This window comes from Peromyscus californicus, unplaced genomic scaffold (assembly GCF_007827085.1).
Source record: "Peromyscus californicus insignis strain IS unplaced genomic scaffold, ASM782708v3 Scaffold_5__1_contigs__length_169319896, whole genome shotgun sequence".
NCBI lineage: Eukaryota > Metazoa > Chordata > Mammalia > Rodentia > Cricetidae > Peromyscus > Peromyscus californicus.
The window spans coordinates 128,960,866-128,978,563 of NW_026294573.1; the positions used below are offsets into that span (position 1 = coordinate 128,960,866).

Below are 17,698 nucleotides of genomic sequence, written 5' to 3' on the forward strand. Positions count from 1 at the left end.
GCTGTTACTGTTTCCTCAAGGGCACCACTCGCTGTGGTCTGACCTTGGCAGTGTTAAAGGGAATTTTCCTAGACCAGCTGAAGTTAGCAGCGTGCGCTTTTGTGTAAAGTCATAGGAAAAGGGATTCTTGAATTCACAGGCAACTCCCGGAGCAGCTTCCTCGCTGTAACCAGCACCACTGGCAGGCAGCGTCTTCAGGGAACATGGTGGCCTCTGGCGCCAAGCTCAGAAAACAGCGGACTTAGCCACACCTCAGTCAATCAGCCAGTCAGTTGGCTCCCACTTGACTAGTTAGTTCCCATTTACCTAGTTTCCAACCCAACTAGTCAGCAAGCCATAGGCAAGCATTTAAACTCAGTTACTGTGATTAAATGCTGTTTGCTTGGTCTTTGGGCATCCGATCTAAAGCTGCCTACAAAATTTACTGATCTGCAGTATCACATGGGTTCCTAGCTTCCAAACTCAGGCCATGAGGTCTGCATGGCAGGTGCTTTTGCCAACTGAGCCATCTCTCAGATCCTAAGATGTTTTTTATATAGGCATGTGCGTGATGAAATTAGGAAAGAGAGCATCAGAGGGAGAGAAGAGATCTGCGGGGAGGTGGGGGAGTAAGAAAATAAATGTGAGATGGAAGCAGACAAGACTGGGATGAGAGAGGGAAGGAGGCCAGCAGGGAGAGAGAGAGGACCGTGAGAACAAAGCATGCCTAAAACACGGTAGGACCCGTGAGAACAAAGTATGCACGAAAGGGGATAATAACGGAACTCATTCCTTGAACTGATTTCTTATGAGTTGAGGTCTTAGGAAAAGAGGAAGTGCTGAGGCCACATTCTCTGAGCACCTACTGCCTGCAGACACAGAGCCAAATGCTCTTTTTTAATTGACTTGATTTTTTCCCCAGCAGTTTGAGGGTCACAGCAAAAACTGAGCTGAAAGTACACAGATTTCCTGGATCCGCCTTCTGCCTGCACACGTGCAGACTCCTCCACTCTGAGCATCCCCACCGAATGGCATGCTCGTCCTAGTTGTTGAACTACATTGACCTGAGTTCTGGCTTCCTGGAAGAGTGGTAGGGGTGCGGGTGACCCCACTCAGCAGTCAGCATTGTGTGGCCAGCACTGCCCTGCTTTGCTGCTTGCTATGAAGGCCCTGAGGAAGTCCCTCTGTGACTGGATGCCTAGCGAGATAACTGATTCAGAAGCAGAGGGAGGCAGAACTCAGAGTCCAACTGAGTAATGCCTCTTCTGTTCAATTTCACAGCGGGGATTTCTGAACCCAAAGCTTCGAATCTGTGTGGGAGTCGAGCATATGGGAAATCATTGGTAAGTAAAATAAGCCAGATTCGTTGTATCGGCAGTGCTTGAACCGCCTAGAAATGTCTCTCTGGTGCCAGAAAGGGAAGGAGTCCTTTGCCCTGGGCTGAGAATCATGGGAAAGCAGCCCTGGCCCTGTGGTTCTTTGCTCTTGGAACTAGCCATTGACACCACTCTGTGTGCTTAGGACACACCACTGGCTGCTTCTCTTTCTCAACAGGAACTCAGTTCACATGCAAACAGAAGCTGTGACTTGCTAGCATCTCAAGCATGGGGGAAGTACTGGTAGGTCTGGCCAGACAGCAGTGCCTGACTAATTCCCAGGTGCGGCTCTGGGGTAAAGTTCCCCAGCACTGAGGGGGGCTCCAGCACCACCCAAGCACAGAACAGCAGTGTCTCAGTCAGCCTGGCTGCTATCACATACCATAGTCTAGGGCACTGAAACATGTGCTCACTTTTAGAGACTGGGGAGTCCAAATCCAGGTGACAGCAGATTCGCCGTCTGGAGAGGGTCTTCCTCTTGCCTTGCAGTTGGATGATTCATGCTAAGTGTTTTCTGTGCATACAAATGGGGGCATTGCTGAAATCTCTTTCTTCTTCTGAGGGCACTAATCTTATCATAGATGTTCCACTCTCAATATCCTCCATATCTTAACCTAGTTACTGCCCAGAGCTCCACCTCCAAACACCATCCGGCTAGGGGGTGGGTAGGGCCTTAATAGATGAGTTTGAGTCAGGTACAAACCTTCAGTCCATAACAACCAGTCATTTGTGGGCAGGGTGCTTCTCAGAGCATCTCTTACAGGCCAGGTTCACTGGGATTTGAGGACTGAGGCATAAGATGAATTTAGGCATCGATACCAGTCTTGAGAGTAGAGAGGAAGCTTGTGTGGAGGGAGCAACTGAACCATGATCCAGGATTAGCACCTTCAAGTGTAGGATCTAGGGTGAGTTGCCTACACAGATGAGTCTCAACTGGGCCCAAATGGCTCAACCTTTTGTCTTCCTTCCTAGCTCCATCAGGGTGCGTGGGCTGTCCCAACAAGCATGTGACTCCGGGCAAGGTGGTCCTCTGCAGCAGAGAGATACTTGCCTACCCTCTGCCCACCCTGAAGGTGAACAGTTTGTCCTTTCTTAAAGAGGGATTGGGGACATGTCTCCAGATTTATCTCCTCTTCTCCTTTGTAGTCTTCTAGGGATGAGTGTGGGGTTCCCTTTCACTTAACCGAGTCAAGGTTGCATGGAGGTGAGAGCATCTCGGACATCCTAGGCCCTTGCAGCAGCTACTATTCATCATGAAAACTAGGAGAGATGCCAGAAGCTAACTGGGCCAGCCCTTCATCCTTATGGACCAAATTGGACAAGTTAGGTCATTGTATTGGAAAAACTATACAAAGGATGGGGATGGGAGAAACTGTTGTCAAGGAAGTCCCCTTTCCAACCTCACACTCAGCAAATAGGGTGGCTAGGCAGCTGGCAGAGGGAAGGAAGACAGTCTTGAGAGCTGCTGAGCTGAGAAACGGTCAAGGTTAAGGAGAAAAGGGTGTCTAGGATTCCTGTGCCCAGGCCTCAAGGTAGGCTTAGAGGGTGCCCTTGGCAGATATGCAGCTGTAGCAAGAGACCAGAGAAAGCTGGGAGAGTGAAAGGTGGTGATGAAGAGGAAGAGGCAGAGTGGCATGTCCATGGGCCTGAAAAGAGACGAGCTATGCCTCATCGGATGCTCATTGTCCTGGGCAGGAGAGAGACTCAGAGCCTGCACCCATCTAACCCTGAATCAGTGCTGACGTGGATGAGATGGGACTGAGGAAGATGGGGAAGGGGTGGGGATCAGGCTTTCCTGCCTGAGCTCAGGAGCTATAGGCCTGTGATGGGAGGAACAGCTAGGGAGAGGCCACACGGTGGTACAGTGACTCTGCCCTCGGCCTTCCCCGCCCCAGGAGAGAGGTGGTAAATAATGATGTCTTTGACCTGGAATTGTTCCAGAGACTGGAAATGTGGTGACACTTTGATGTGGCTTGGAACAGAGAAGAACCAAGCATGGGGTATGCCCACTGATGAAGCAACCCCTGGACTTAGCCCTGATTAGGTTATCAGCTAATTGTCAGTTCAGGACAGGGCCGTTGGGAGGGCTAGTGGGAGCTCAGTCCCAGACTCTTCTACTTGTCTCTCTGGGGACCAGGACAGTAGCTAGAGAACTAGAGGAAAAAGAAAAGTGAGAAGGCACAATTTGTCACATCGTCTATTTAGGGCTCTGGGGACACTGGGACAGAGAAAGATGAACATGGCCAGCAGCCTCAGCGTGAAAGAGAGCTTGAAAGGCTGATAGAAATGAGGCCCTGATCCAGAGAAGGATAAAGACATGCAGAGCTGTGGGCCAGCAGTAGACAAGGCAGGAAGCCGGCTCAACGTGGAGCTGGATCTGCTGACTCGTACAGTCCTAAAAGGCCGAGCTGCAAGTCAGCCCTGCAAGACCTCGAGGAGAAGGATGCAGGGTTGGCCTGAGTCTTCCACGCTGAGGGATTGGGATGGGGACTCCTGACGAGTAGGACCTGGAGAGTGCAGTGGGCCTGAGCACAAACAAGGTCTGAGTAGACCGTCCTTGGAAAGGTGCAAGAAAGCAAACGGAAAGGCTGGTGCTGGTGTGGGCAGCATGGTTGAAGAAGACCCCTACAGACTGACGATCAGACACCAGCAGAGGCGGTGGAAGGGCGACAGCTCCTTGGGAAGATGGAATGACTGTCTCTCACACATGTCTCTAGGCCAGTAGTTCTTAAGTAGAGTCCCAGAACCAACAGTTTCACAGACTTTGTTCAATTCAGCGGCTCAGGCAATGTCCAGCCTGCTCATCAGGTACTGTGTGGTCCTGGCACTACCCCCAGAAGGCCTCCAGCATGTCTGATGCTGACTGAGGGTGGGCGGTTGTCCAGGTTAGGGGTGGTACCTCCGGACAGCTCTCTTACAAATGGCTCCGGTAAGTGCCAGAGTGGGAGTGTGGCACCATCCTCAACTCTTTCCCCACTCCCTCAAAACACAGATTTCTCCAGTGGCCCGCATCTCAGTGAAAGCTCCAGCTGTGGTGGAGGTGACAGCCAAGGGCTCAGAAAAAGGAGCTGTTCTGGGGAGAGGGTAAGTATTGTGCCTTCCAGCTACACTGCCTGTGTGGCTCTCCACCCATGCCAGTCATGCAGGAGAGCAACAGGTGGCCAACATTTCTCACACTTAATATACCCCAAAAAACCCATGCCAGCTGTAAATGACCTTGTAATGAGGCCTGCAAACATGTGTCCAGCTATAGAAACACCAATCGCTTGTCTAGGATTAAGCTGGAGTACTTTTCATGGCTTCCACTTCATTAGCACTGCTTTCGGGGCTTTGTTTAATTAGACGAATGTAATGAGGAGCCATATCCAGAACCTCCGTGGATGGTGTCAGAAATGCCTTGTGAATTCTTTTAGGAACTCTCACCCACAGGTACAGAAATGACTCAGATAGTTTTCAGGCTGAGAATGCAGCTCTCTGGTCCACCTCCACTACTGCAAAAACAAACCCAACAAAAACAATAAAGGCCAGGTTTGAAAACAAACCGTAACCATGGCCCCTGTTAATTCCATCTAGAGCCAGCCTAGGGTAGCAGGAAGGTTATTCCCGCAGCACCCCAAAGACCTTCAGTGTAGGAAGACAGCCAGAGTGTGCAACTGAGCATGGACTTTTATGTCTCAATAACTGCCTTCCACACTGTAGGTCATGACAAGGGGGTAAAGGTGATGATGACAAAATGAATGCTTTGGACTCAAATCTGCTCTCTAGCCTGGCACTTGTACTCACTATGACTTCGGGAAAATTATTCTCATCTATTTAAAAACAGAGAGGCTAGGTAAATGGCTCAGTGATTAAAGGTAGGCACTGCTCTTGTAGAGAACCCAAGTTTGATTGTTAGCACCCAGGCCAGGCTGCTCATAACCACTTGGAAATTCAGTTCCAAGGGTGTCCGATGCCTCTGGCCTCCCAAAACATCTCCACTCATGTGTACACAGAGACACATACAAACATGCATACATACAGTTAAAATAATAAAATAAATATTTTTTTAAAACATAGTTGTACATGATGCTGCATGCCTGTAACCCTGATACTTGAGAGGTAGAGATAAAGGGCCAAGAGTTTGAGGCCAACTTAAGGTACTAGTGAGACCTTGTCTACAAACAAAAATGCACATACACAAGCAAGATAAAAGTGGCTATCATGGAGATTAGGTGAAATCATATGCAGAGCCAGAGATGATGATGCATGCCTATAATCCCAGCACTCAGGAGGCAGCGGCAAGAGTTCAAGGCCATGCCTGGGCTACATATCAAGGTCATGTTTCAAAACACACACAAAAAAAAGAAAGGAAGGAAGGAAGGAAGGAAGGAAGGAAGGGAGCGAATAAATCCTACACCCTACATGGTGGTGCACACCTATTATTTCAGAACTAGGGACATAGAGGAAAGAGGACCAGAACTTCAAGGTCACCTTGGCAACCACGATGAGTTTAAGTCCAGCCTGGAATAATGATACCTTGTCTCCAAAGAAATAGGGTGAGAAGCAGGTATAGATCATGTATGGAGAGTGTCTTAGTTGGAGTTTCTATTGCTGTGATGAAACACCATGATCAAAAGCAACTTGGAGAGGAAAAGATTTATTTGGTTTACACTTCCACATTGTCGTCCACCACTGAAGGAAGTCAAGACAGGAACTCAAGCAGGGCTGAAATCTGGAGGCAGGAGCTGATGCAGAGGCCATGGAAGGGTGCTGCTTACTGGCTTGCTCGTCACAGCTTGCTCAGCCTGCTTTCTTGTAGAACCCAGGACCACCAGCCCAGGGATGGCACCAACCACAATAAGCTGCCCCCTCTCCCATCGATCACTAAGAAAAATGCACCACAGCCAGACCTTATGGAGTCATGTTCTCAATTAAGGCTCCTTCCTTTCTGATGACTCTAGCTTGTGTCAAGTTGACATAAAAGTAGCCAGCATAGAGAGCTTAACTCAAACTGCCAACACGCCGGGCGGTGGTGGCCCACGCCTTTAATCCCAGCACTCGGGAGGCAGAGCCAGGCGGATCTCTGTGAGTTCGAGGCCAGCCTGGTCTCCAAAGCGAGTTCCAGGAAAAGCGCAAAGCTACACAGAGAAACCCTGTCTCGAAAAAAAAAAAAAAAAAAAAAAAACTGCCAACACTTTTTGAGAAACTTCTAATTTTAAACTTTTAAGAGATTGGGAAACAGCACGTTTGGTGAGATGCTCAGGACGCATATGAAGGGACACAGGCTGAAACAACATATTAACCCATTTTCTTTCATTAATTACAAGATACTTACAGACTGGGACATTATAAAGAATAGAGGTTACTTTGGGTGTCATCCAGTGCCAATGGACTGTGCCCAAAGATGAGCTCTCTGTGGACAGAGTCCAGAGGTTGTACAGGACATTTACATAACCAGAGATAGGAAAACGTATGAGAGATATATTCAAACTGGATTTTATGGCAGACCCACTCTTGGGTAATACTCTGTTAGCCCAAGAATCAGTTAATCCATTCATGAGGCAAAACCCTAATCTAAAAGACCATACCCTGATCTTACTTCTTTTTATTTTGGGTGCCAGCACTAGAACCCAGGCTCACATACGTGTGGCAAATACTCTACCACTGAGCTGTAGCTGTGGCCCTGGTTTGATTTTTGAGGCAGGGTCTTACTGTATCATCCAGGCTAGCCTAGAACTTGAGATCTCCTGCTTCTGCCTCCCAAGTGCTGAGAATACAAGTGTGATCCCTGGTCCTTTCTCTTAATATCTCAAAATGGAGATGAGATTTCAAGATAAGTTGTAGAAAAGCAGCCACAATCGAACCATGGCAAATATTAATCAAGGGAAGTAAAGCCATAGGAGTGGGGGGGGGGGGACCCACAGGATGGAGCACTTCTGCATGTCAGAATTCCCCTGGAAAGAATTGTGAAAACCAAGTTATGTGCCATTTGGTGCATTGGGATTTAACCGGGGGGAAGTTGTGTGTTTTAACTCACTGGGCTTGGGTTTCATTCTGGCTAGCAATTTTTTCTGAGGGACAGTAGCTGTTGCAGACTGCTCAGGCAGACCAGGAGGACTGCACCACGCCTTGACAGAAGTGGAGCTTTCCAGTCCACGGCACTGCAAGCCGCTTCTCTAAACCCAGTCACCCCCATCCCCTGCCATGCTGCCCATCCCTGTGCTGGAGACCAAATCCAGACTTTATGCCAGCTTGGCAAGCACTGTACCACTGAGCTACCACCCCAGTCCTCGGGTATTCTCCTTGGTTAGGGAAGCAATTCTCAAAACAAGAGGACAGGACCCCATATCCCATGAACCACTGTGCTCATGGTCACCTCTTCTCACTCCATTAGAGATCCACCCCAGGGGACATTCCTGTGGGTGTTCTACAGTGACCCTCCAGCTATGCGGATCATGGTCATAGAATGGAGAAGGAGAGGAGAACTCTAGCTAGACATGCTTCTCAAAGTTACAGATTAAGTCTGGCTCAGTGCAGTATTCACCAGCCCCCTCCATCCCCTGCCCCCCTTTGGTTTATCGTTTAGATCCAGACACCTCAAGAAGATAGCAGAAGAGTACCCAACCCTCCCCCAGGGAGCCGAAGCCTCCCTGCCATTAACAGGCAGTGCTTCCTGTGGTGTCCCTGGCATCCTAAGAAAAATGTGGACCAGGCACAAGAAGAAGTCTGAATACGTGGGAGCCACCAACAGCGCCTTTGAAGCTGACTAAAGGTGACCTTTCTTGGGAGCCTTGCACTGGCCAAGGGTCACAGGAGAGAAGAGTTGAGGATTGGGACTGAGCCACCCTCCCCTCTGCTGGTTGCTAGTCCAAACACATCACCCTCCCTCACACTCTGGCATAGGGCATGGGAAGTAACGAAGCAACGTCCCAGAAGGCGGGAAAGCCATTTCCCAGAACTGCTAAAGCCATTGGTCTAAAGTCTTGTTGGGAGATCATAAAGGTTTTTACCCCTCTCTTTAGGAAAACTATGCCAAAAGCAAACCTTCCTGGCCCGTTTGAAAGCCCTCCAAGGAAAACAGAAGGCAGTTGCCCTGTCTCCTTTGTGAGTTTTCCCAAAATGTATGATTTCCGGTGTAAATGTAAAAGCTTGGTTCCGAGGTACTCCTAACACAATAGTTCTTACTTTCCCATTTCATGTCTTTTTCGCCTTGATGAGATACGAAGCGCTTCATCTTTCCTTTGTCCTAATATCTACTTAACAGCATCATCTCTCTGCTTTGCTAACCATGGGCATGGTGGCATGAATTCTCTGACGTGCGGTTTTTCTATAGAAAAGCACTTAAAATTGCAGCGTTAACTTTAGTGTCTTATATTTTGTGAAGTGGTGCAGTCGGCCAGCTTGGTCAACCTCGAGAGTGTTTTTCCATTTGTTGCCTCTTCCTACCATCGAAAAACCACTGTTAAGAAAACACTGTTGTTCCCAACTTTCAGGTGGGGAGACTGGGGTCCCTGGAAGTTACATGACTAGACAGCAGGTTGTAGGACTGTCACCGGGTCTTAGCTTCCCTCCAATAACTGAATTAAGGACGTTTTTAAATGGAGAGAAGAATCCAATAAAGGTGGAACTAAAAGGTGATTTGAATGACATACATCATTATGTATTAGATTAGTAAGATGGGTGAGAGCAGAGGATGGAAATCCCAGCTTCCCAAGAGGGTTAGGCAGGAGGGCCACATGTTTGAGACTGGGCAGTTTAGCAAGATCCTGTCTCAAAAACCACACACACTCAGAGAGAGAGAGAGGGAGAGAGAGAGACAGACAGAGAGAGAGAGAGAGAGAGAGAGAGAGAGAGAGAGAGAGAGAGAGAGATTTATGCACTAGATGAAACCAGAGGAAATTACCATTTTTGTAGGTTGAAAACAGCTGAAAAACATTTCCTGTGGCTCAAACTAATATTTACTCTCCTTTAAAATGATCACATAAGAAATAATGGTAACCATACCTCTCATTTGTTCGACGCCTGCCCACCCTGTGCCAGGCCCAGTGCTGAGCCCTTCCCACGAAGGCCTGTTCTTTCCAACAACTGAGTTAGGTGAATTTGCCCACTGCATAGGAAGATACCAATTCAAAAAGATTAAATGATTAGTTCAAAGTCACCTAGCTTTCAATGCCCATGTTACATCTGCTCCTTCACACAAAGTAGGGAACAAGGAAGTACTGAAATAAGCAAAGAATCTCCACCTCAGTGGACTGGGAGAGGCTGCCTGGAGTCAGTGTGGAGATGGGATCTGAGGTATCAGAGTGCAGAAATTGATGAGTGGTATCTGCTTGTGGAGTGATCAATAACATAGACTATATACTTCTCATTTGTGGTTTAAATTCTGCCCCAGAAGTCTTATTTCCTAATTAAGAGGTTTAAATTAATCCAATCCTCTTAACGAAAGCAGAAACACTGTGGTAAAACTGACCCTCCGAAGTGTTGAGAATCGCTATGTCTTGGCACAAGGAAGAGTTTGAACAGTTTGGGTCTCGGACTTCCTCCTGCCTGGTGCTCTGTGGCCTCTGCTCTCCTGTTTCTGACCCTCTAAGTGAACCGTAAAAGGGCAGGGGTAGGTCAAAACCCGGGCTTCCAGGCTCTCACCCTGCTGACTCCTGCCCTTCAGCTCTGCTTTGGACTCTGAGCATCTGACCCTCATATCCAAACACAGTTTGGAAATCCGGGCTTCAAGTGCTTTGTCACCAAGGGGCCAGTCCCTGCGGCCGGTCCAGTGTTGTACACAATATTAAGTTGGAATCCAGAACAAAGCTAGGGGACAAACAGGTCATCGTCTCCGATGACTGGATTTATTTAACTTACAATGGATATCTTAAATGTGTGTGTGGCACCTGCAGATTTATGTACAGACTGGGACTCCTTTATTTATCTTTAACTATTTCACGGTGAAGTGTTTGCCTTGTGTAGAGCATTTCAATTCAAATCAAAATAAAGTCTGCCTTGTTTGTGACATTAATAAACCACTTGAAGAACGTGTCTGAGGCTCCCTTATTCAATGAGGGAAGATTTGCACAATGGGAAAGAATTATGCATTTGGGCCTCACCGTTCCTTGAAATAAGAGGGAAATGTGAAGCCAGCATGTTCTTTCCATCCTGAGGCAATGTCTGGGTCTGATATTACAGGTCCTCCCCACCAGTCAGCACCAGGCCTCAGCTGGAGGGACTGGCTACACGACCTATTTTCCAGGGTTTTATCTTCCTCCATTGCTGTGACCTCTCGGTACCCACCACAAATTCCAGGGTCCCGGTGACAGTCCCCAGCCTGCTGGCTTCTCCCTTGGCCTGCAAAGATGCAGACTTCCTCCTCTGTACCCACCTCGTGCTCCTTGCCAGAGACTACCCCATGACTCACAGCACAGCCACTCACAGAAAGGTGCCAAGGCAGACTGCCGTCTGGCAATAACCAAGACCAGTGTCTGCCTGAACCAGAGGCAGGATTTCCAGGACATGTAGGGTAATAAAATTGCCTCCGTTGGGACAGTGGCCAGTCACATATTTCGGTTCTTACTCTGGAGATACCCCACCCCAGCCAGCGCTAAGGTTGCCTGGAGCTGGCAGATGGGCAGTGGGTAGGAAAAGCAAGCCAGCCCACCCTGATTTTGAAAAGGAATCTTGTGTCTCTGACACAAAGTTGGCAGAGTCAGAGGGATAAATGAGGAGGAAGAACACAGGCAAAGATGAGCCTCTGGAGGGTTAGAATTTGCACTGCATCTCAAATTGTTCACCAGACTGCCATCCTCGACCAAGAAGTCCAGGAAGTCCCCCACAAGTGTATCCCTGTCTCTCTCAAAGAACAAGAAGACTGCTCTGAAGACCAGCCATACACCTGGCCATTTGATTTGTCAATGGGACCCGGGACAAGGTTCATATCTACCAATACCCTTCGTTGGGAAGGAGCAGGAAAGTAGAGAAACAGCAGCAGAGGGAACTTGACCCCGGCTCAGTCATGGACGGGGTGGCTAAGCCTGTCCCGGCTGCACTCCTGGTCCTTGTTGGGGTGTGCAGAAGATCCAAGCTGAGAGGCCCTTATAACCGTGTCCAAGTCTCTCCCCACGTCCTCAGACTTCTAGGCCCAAGGCAAGTGCTCTTTCTGGGACACCACATACCATACCTCACCCCTCCAGTTTTCTTCAGTATTAGGATTTAATCCAGGGTCCTCCAGCACTGGGCAGGTACTCTATTGCTGGGCCACAGACCCAACCCTCTCCTGTCTCATTTTTAAAGTTTGTTGGAATCAAGTTCTCACTAAGTTGTATAGACTGACCCCAAACTTGCAGTCCTCTTCCACTGGGCTCCCAGACAGCTGGGATTATGGCAGGGATCACCGTGTCGAGCTCTGGGCCAGTCCCTGGAGCACATTTGCCATAAGGCAAATTCCCTTGTCCCCAGGTGGCTGAGGCTTTGTGTCAACCTGAAGAAGCCTACATTTTCCAGTAGGGCAGGTGGTCTGAATCCTGCCTGACCCCAGATAGGCAGGTTTCCCTGGAGGGCTGAGGGAATGCAGACCCATATCTAGGATCTAACTACAGAGAAATAAATTGAGTGTCCTATTCAACCACCTGAGTTCCAGACAAGGGCCCATCTCAATGTCGTGCTATTTTGCTCAGGTCACACTCCACTGAGCTAAGCATGCTACCCAGTCAGGAAATGGAGGGGCTGGGCTGAGGGTTGGGGGAGCATCAGGAGTTCAGTGGCAGCTCTCACTAAACAAGACACAGCTATTTGTAATATACTAGATTCTGCAGATAATGCTCCAAGAACAAGCATGTTCCCCAGATGCCAGCCTGTAGATAAAGACAAGAGGCAGCATAAACTATGCAAATTGTTCTTGGTGCCACCCAGGACTAGTTCAGACCAACCTAATCAGTGAGGGCAAGCTTGTTATCAGTGTCGCTGTTGTCCCCTCTGTTCACCAACTTTCCATAAACACACACACACACATATACACACATAAAGACACACACACATACACCATACATCACACACACACACACACACACACACACACACACACACACCCTCTCTGTTCCCTTCCTTGCTTTCCTCACACACTACACCTTGACCTCTAGAAGGGCCTAAGACCCCAGTGCCCCCTGGCCACCCAGGATTCTCATCTCCTCCACCCAAAGCCTCTGGTCTTGAGTACCCCATGCTCTGCACTTCCAACTGGCAGAAACCCTGACAATGAGAACTTGGGTCACTGTGGAACCTCATGAAGACTTCTGACTTCACTTTCTTCATTGGTTGAAAAGAAAATGTCCTGCCTTCCTCCGTGTCCGAGAAATGACTAAACAAAATCACCTGTGCCAATATGTAGCTGATTTGTATTGGAATGGCTGCTCAAGTGAGACTATTGGAGAACTTCCACACTACCTGAAAATGCCTAGGGCTAACCTGAGCCTTCGTCTCATGTTGTCTCTGGTCACTGGGCCCCTCCCTTGGGGTTCTCACCAACTTTTCTTTGGATAGTAGTCATGGGCAAAGCCCCACATGTCAGAGGGACTGGAGGCTCAGAACCCACTTAGTGTTTTGACCAGTATTCATCCTCATTCGTCATTTTTGCAGGCTCTGCCAGACTCTCCTTCTGGAGCAATGCATTAGAATGTGCCTGTCTTACAGACTGAAGTCTGGACCACACAAGTGTGAAGTGGACCAGGGTATGAAGGGCTTGCCCTTTCCACTGTTACAGGCCATGTAGACCTTATAGAAGGTGATTGCAGGGTGGAGCTGAGACTGTCTTCGGGACTAGAAAGTAATATTTTAGATTCTTTGCATTTACAGTGTAACACTCTTCAGAAGCAAATGTCCTCTACAAAGAATACAGGAAACAGTTGGCAGGATCCCACCATTCAGCCCAATAGCTATGGACCCCTGACAGGGTAGAAACTTCGGATAAGTTGGTCCAACTTGGGGCAAGAAGCCTGGTGCTGAGACCCCACCTCACTTTTGTTGAACTGAGACAGTTTTCCTGATGCTCGTGTTTCCTTGGGCCTCTATTTTGCCTCATCTATGCATGTGAATTAAATTACCTACCCGATCTACCTCACAGGCCGATGAAAACTCAATAAAGCCCAGGCCTAACCGGGCTTGGGAAATTGTGAATTGCATTAACATATGGTGTTGTGATAATCCGCCCCATTCAGAAGAAGCAGAGCTGGGTGGGGAGAGGTGATTCAGGCAGCAAGGCAGGCGTGAGGACTGAACACTAGGCAGGGACTGAAATAGAATCATCTCCTGAGCCCAGGGCCCAGGGTTCTCAGAAGATGGTGGGCAGGGGAGGGGCTCCAGGCTGGCTGAACCCAAGGCTCCCCATTTCCCACTGTAGCATCTGGGCTGATCCTGCAGCCCCAGGTGGCCACACACTGCGCCAGGTCAGTACAGGCCAGTGACCCCTGGCTCACAAGCAAGGCGTGGGTGGTGACTACTCTTTTGAATTCAAAAGATTCTGCATGCTGCCAACTGCTGCCCTTGGCCTCTTGCCTGAATTCCCTACCAGCAAAATTAGCGTCAGCTGAAACCTACAAAGTGCGTTGGCTCAGGAGACCACTGGCCCTGCCTGTGTGCTCCAACCCAGAGGAAGGAGGCCAAGCCCTGCTCATTCAGTCCCACTAGGCTTCAAGGTAGAGTCCAGGACCCTCAGGATGGAAGTACTACTGAGGGACCAGGTCTGGTGGCAAGCTTGTCCAGTTGAGTATAAGCAGGCAGGGGTTGTTGCTTCACAGACAAGCCCTCCTGTACCGCATTCCTGCTATTCACTCAGGCCACGGAAAGAAAGACAAAAGCTCAAGAAACAGTGACCTCGCCAGGAAAGCAGGCTATGGAGTCTCACACACAGGTCCCACAAATCCAGGAGACTTCTGTAACCATGAAAACTGCCCCCAAGAGCCCTTGCTTGCAGAATAGTGGGTATAGTGTGGAGGCAGAGAGGGGGAGCTCTCTCATCTAAAGAGACCTCCCCATATGCCTCAGGGGTAAAAGGATGCTTTCACCCCCAAGGTCCTGCCCTCTTGCCACCGGGCAGGAAGTCAAAGCTGCTTGTTGTCCATCTTGGTTCTCTAGGGCCTGGCTAGCTCCTGCGGCAGGCTGCTCTGCAGCTGTGGGGAGCTGGAAGCTGTTGTGAAACTACCCGTCCCCATCTGCGACTTGCTCTTCCCTCGGATGTGGCTAGAGCTCAGGGGACGTAGGGAGCTGGGAAGAGGAAGGATGCTGCCTGTTCTGGCTACTCAGTCTCTGTTCTCCCAGCCCAAGCAGGAGTGTAAAAAGCTATCCTTAGTCCCTGAACCGGGTGAAAGGACCCTGATACAGACAACCTGAGGCCGCGTGTCAGGATGGCCCCGAATCCTCAGGGGGAAGCCACACATCTTTCTGTGCCCTCCACTCTGGGTTCAGTGGACTCTTGCATATGAAAACAGATACAGCCCCATTAACAGGATAATGTTAATGTGCATAGTTTATATGTACCAGGCTCTGAGCTAAATGCTTGAAGTACCTCAACTTGCAATCTTCCAACCAAGACAGTGGGATAGGCTTCTGTTGTCCCGGCACATGATTAGAAGGACAGAAACTCCATGTTCCCGACTGGAGCCACTGCTTCTTTTCAGAAAGAAAACGTTGCCTGTGGCTCCAGGAGGCAGGAGGCCCAGGAAGGAGGCCAACAAGGGCCCCGAGCCAACCCATTACTCAGCAGGTAAGCTAGTTGCGAAAGACAGAGGCTCAGTTGTCATCCCAATGTCCAGGGCAACAGCACAAACAGTGTGCATAACACAGGTCAATGCCCTGGCCTCCCTGACATAAAAAGTCCCCTGTGGCCTGTGTGGTGAGAGGGGGCAGGGGGCAGGGAAAGCAGGTAGGCCTCTCGATGATGTGAGAACATTCCTCCACCTAGGGACATTTCTAACCTCTGTACTCTGCCTTGGGTAAATAAAACCACTGACCCAGTTCCCACCTGGGTGATTGCGTGTGTGTGTGTGTGTGTGTGTGTGTGTGTGTGTGTGTGTGTGTGTGTGTGTGTAGGGGGCAGGGGGCAGGGGGCAGGGGTGACCTCCAGAAGGAGAGGCCTCCTCCACCATGAAACCTGAATTTGTGACAAAGATTTCAGAAACATGTCCCCCTCCACAATTAAATGCTATGCTTTGCAGTGCAGGTCCTGCCTTCTTTTTGTCCCCTGAAGAGGACAAAAGTTAAAAGTCACCTTAAAGCAATAGGATTTAGCGGTGTGAGAAGAGGAGATCGAGTGAAGAAAGAAAGAAAAAAGGAAGGACGTGACCCTCCTAGGTGTGGTGGAAGAGAAGGTTTACTGCAGATAAAATGAGAGCATAGCCAGAGCCAGGGACTTCTGGGGGAGTCCAGCGTGGTCATGACCCTGAGCCTTGTGAAGGCGGGGAGGGGGGAGCAGGAACCAGGTGCTGGGGCCAGGAGGCCCAAGGGTACAAAGAGGGCAGGTAACCACAATGGCTGGATCATATAGGGCAGGGCAGCCCAGCCCCTGGGCTGGGGAAGTTTAGGGGAGGGGGAGGGGCATGCCAACCAGAAGGGCCCTGTGACAGGTGGGGACTGAGGGATGCTGGGAGAACCTGGAAGCCAAGGCCACTTTGATATGTTAAATAGGCTATTGGTCCCAGGTTTGAAATCTAACATCCCAACCTTCTTGTTGATAATAAATAAATGATGAGGGGTGATGTGTAATCTTCTATGACTACTTCCTGTTGACATGGGGGCATCATTGTTAGGTTGGCCAAGGAAGCTGGCATGCTGGCCATGTCCGGGAAGAACACTCGCTTGCTGACCAGGCTCTGCAGGACCTTCTGGGGCTAGGGGCATGCAGGCAACCGTTGGAGCAGTTCCTGAGCCCGGGCCACCTGGGGCTGTCCACTTTGAAGCTGTCCAGGATGCAGGTTTTGAGGGAACAGCTGCAGCTGGCTAGTTGCTGGAGCAGTCTGTAGTGACTTGAAATCTGCTGGGACAGACAGACTAGGGAAGAAAGCGGTTAAGGAGTTTAGGGGAAATTTTTCTTAGGTGCACATTCAAAACTTTCAGGTCCTGGCAATTTCAAGAGGGGAGTCCCAAGACCAGAGGAAGGTGGAGAGATCTCACCTCAGGAATAGGCAGGAGGTGGGGAAACAGACTGTTGGTCAACAGGAGTACTTATTTGGAGTCTGTTTGACCTATGAGAAGTGGGTCCAAGTTGATTCCTTAAACTTCACAAGAATTTTTTTTTAAACAACCTAATTCTTCTATTGATTCTTTGGGAATTTCACATCTTGCACCCCAGTCCCCTCATTTCCCAGTCCTTCCATGTCTGCCAGGTAAGATAAGCTGATTAGAAGGGATTCCAGTAAAAGGTGCTAAGAACCACCAAGTATTTCTAACTTTCCCATAGTTTGCATTGACCCATTGACTGACAGTCTGGCACTTTGAGCAGTTGACATCACACAGCCCAAAACATTGGTCACAGTCAACTAGGTAGTGCACCAAGTCACCAGCATCAATGACAACAAGAACAGCAGCAGCCACTGACTACCCATGGCCAGAAGTCAGCTGTCCCACTGCTCCTGTCTAAAAGCAAATGCCCCCATGGTGTCCCTGACAAGGGGCACGACAGTCCCTCCCAGCTGCCCTTCCGATGGAACCAAGGACTGAAGAGAGAACTCCAGCCACCACACTGGGGTCGCATCCTGCTCACCAGAACACGCAGCTGACAGTGGAGCCCACCAAGTACATCCATGATTCCCACCCAAGCAGCAATGCCTTCTTTGCAAAAATCTAGGGCAAATGTTAATCCAGACAAGATGCCAGACAGTGTAATCAGCACCGGCAGGGACGGCTCAGAGCAATCCTATACTTCCACTCTAGTAAATGGAAGCAATTTTAGCATCTCCATTACATTACAAGGAAAGCTACAATCTAGGAAAGCAGTGACTAATAACAATTGAGTTTGACAACAATAGAACATAACCCACATTCACTGATTCAAACTTACACATCCCTTCTTTTATAAACAGAAATTAATAATAACTTATCTCACAAAGAAGATGTGTTGGAGGGAGAAAATGTTCAAAGAAGACTGGTGGTTTGTAATCTGCTACAAGTCAGTTAAGCCACAGCAAGGCAACACCTCCACTGGTAACTACGCAGTCTCAACAACTATCCTGGGAAACATCTAGGCAATTCAAAAACTGCTAAGTAGTAATGAATGGTTACCTCCCTTTCTCCCCTCTCTTCTCCCTAAGCTTCTGGTCCCTAGCAATCCTGAGTTCCCTTTATCTGCTTGGTCTTCCCTTTCCTAGCTCCCAATTCCCTTCCTGGTC

At 49.2% G+C, this 17,698-nt stretch overlaps 1 protein-coding gene across 1 annotated transcript in view; it reads left to right on the top strand.

The window, feature by feature from the left end:
• The window catches only part of Vxn (vexin), a 27,694-nt gene extending 17,327 nt beyond the window's left edge, over positions 1 to 10,367 (top strand). Inside the window, exons 4-6 of the mRNA XM_052718509.1 lie at positions 1,261 to 1,322; positions 4,348 to 4,439; positions 7,921 to 10,367. Of these exons, the coding sequence (XP_052574469.1) occupies positions 1,261 to 1,322; positions 4,348 to 4,439; positions 7,921 to 8,104 (338 nt within the window). The 3' untranslated portion in view covers positions 8,105 to 10,367. The remainder of the gene's footprint in view (positions 1 to 1,260; positions 1,323 to 4,347; positions 4,440 to 7,920) is intronic.
• The last annotated feature ends 7,331 nt before the right edge of the window (positions 10,368 to 17,698 follow it).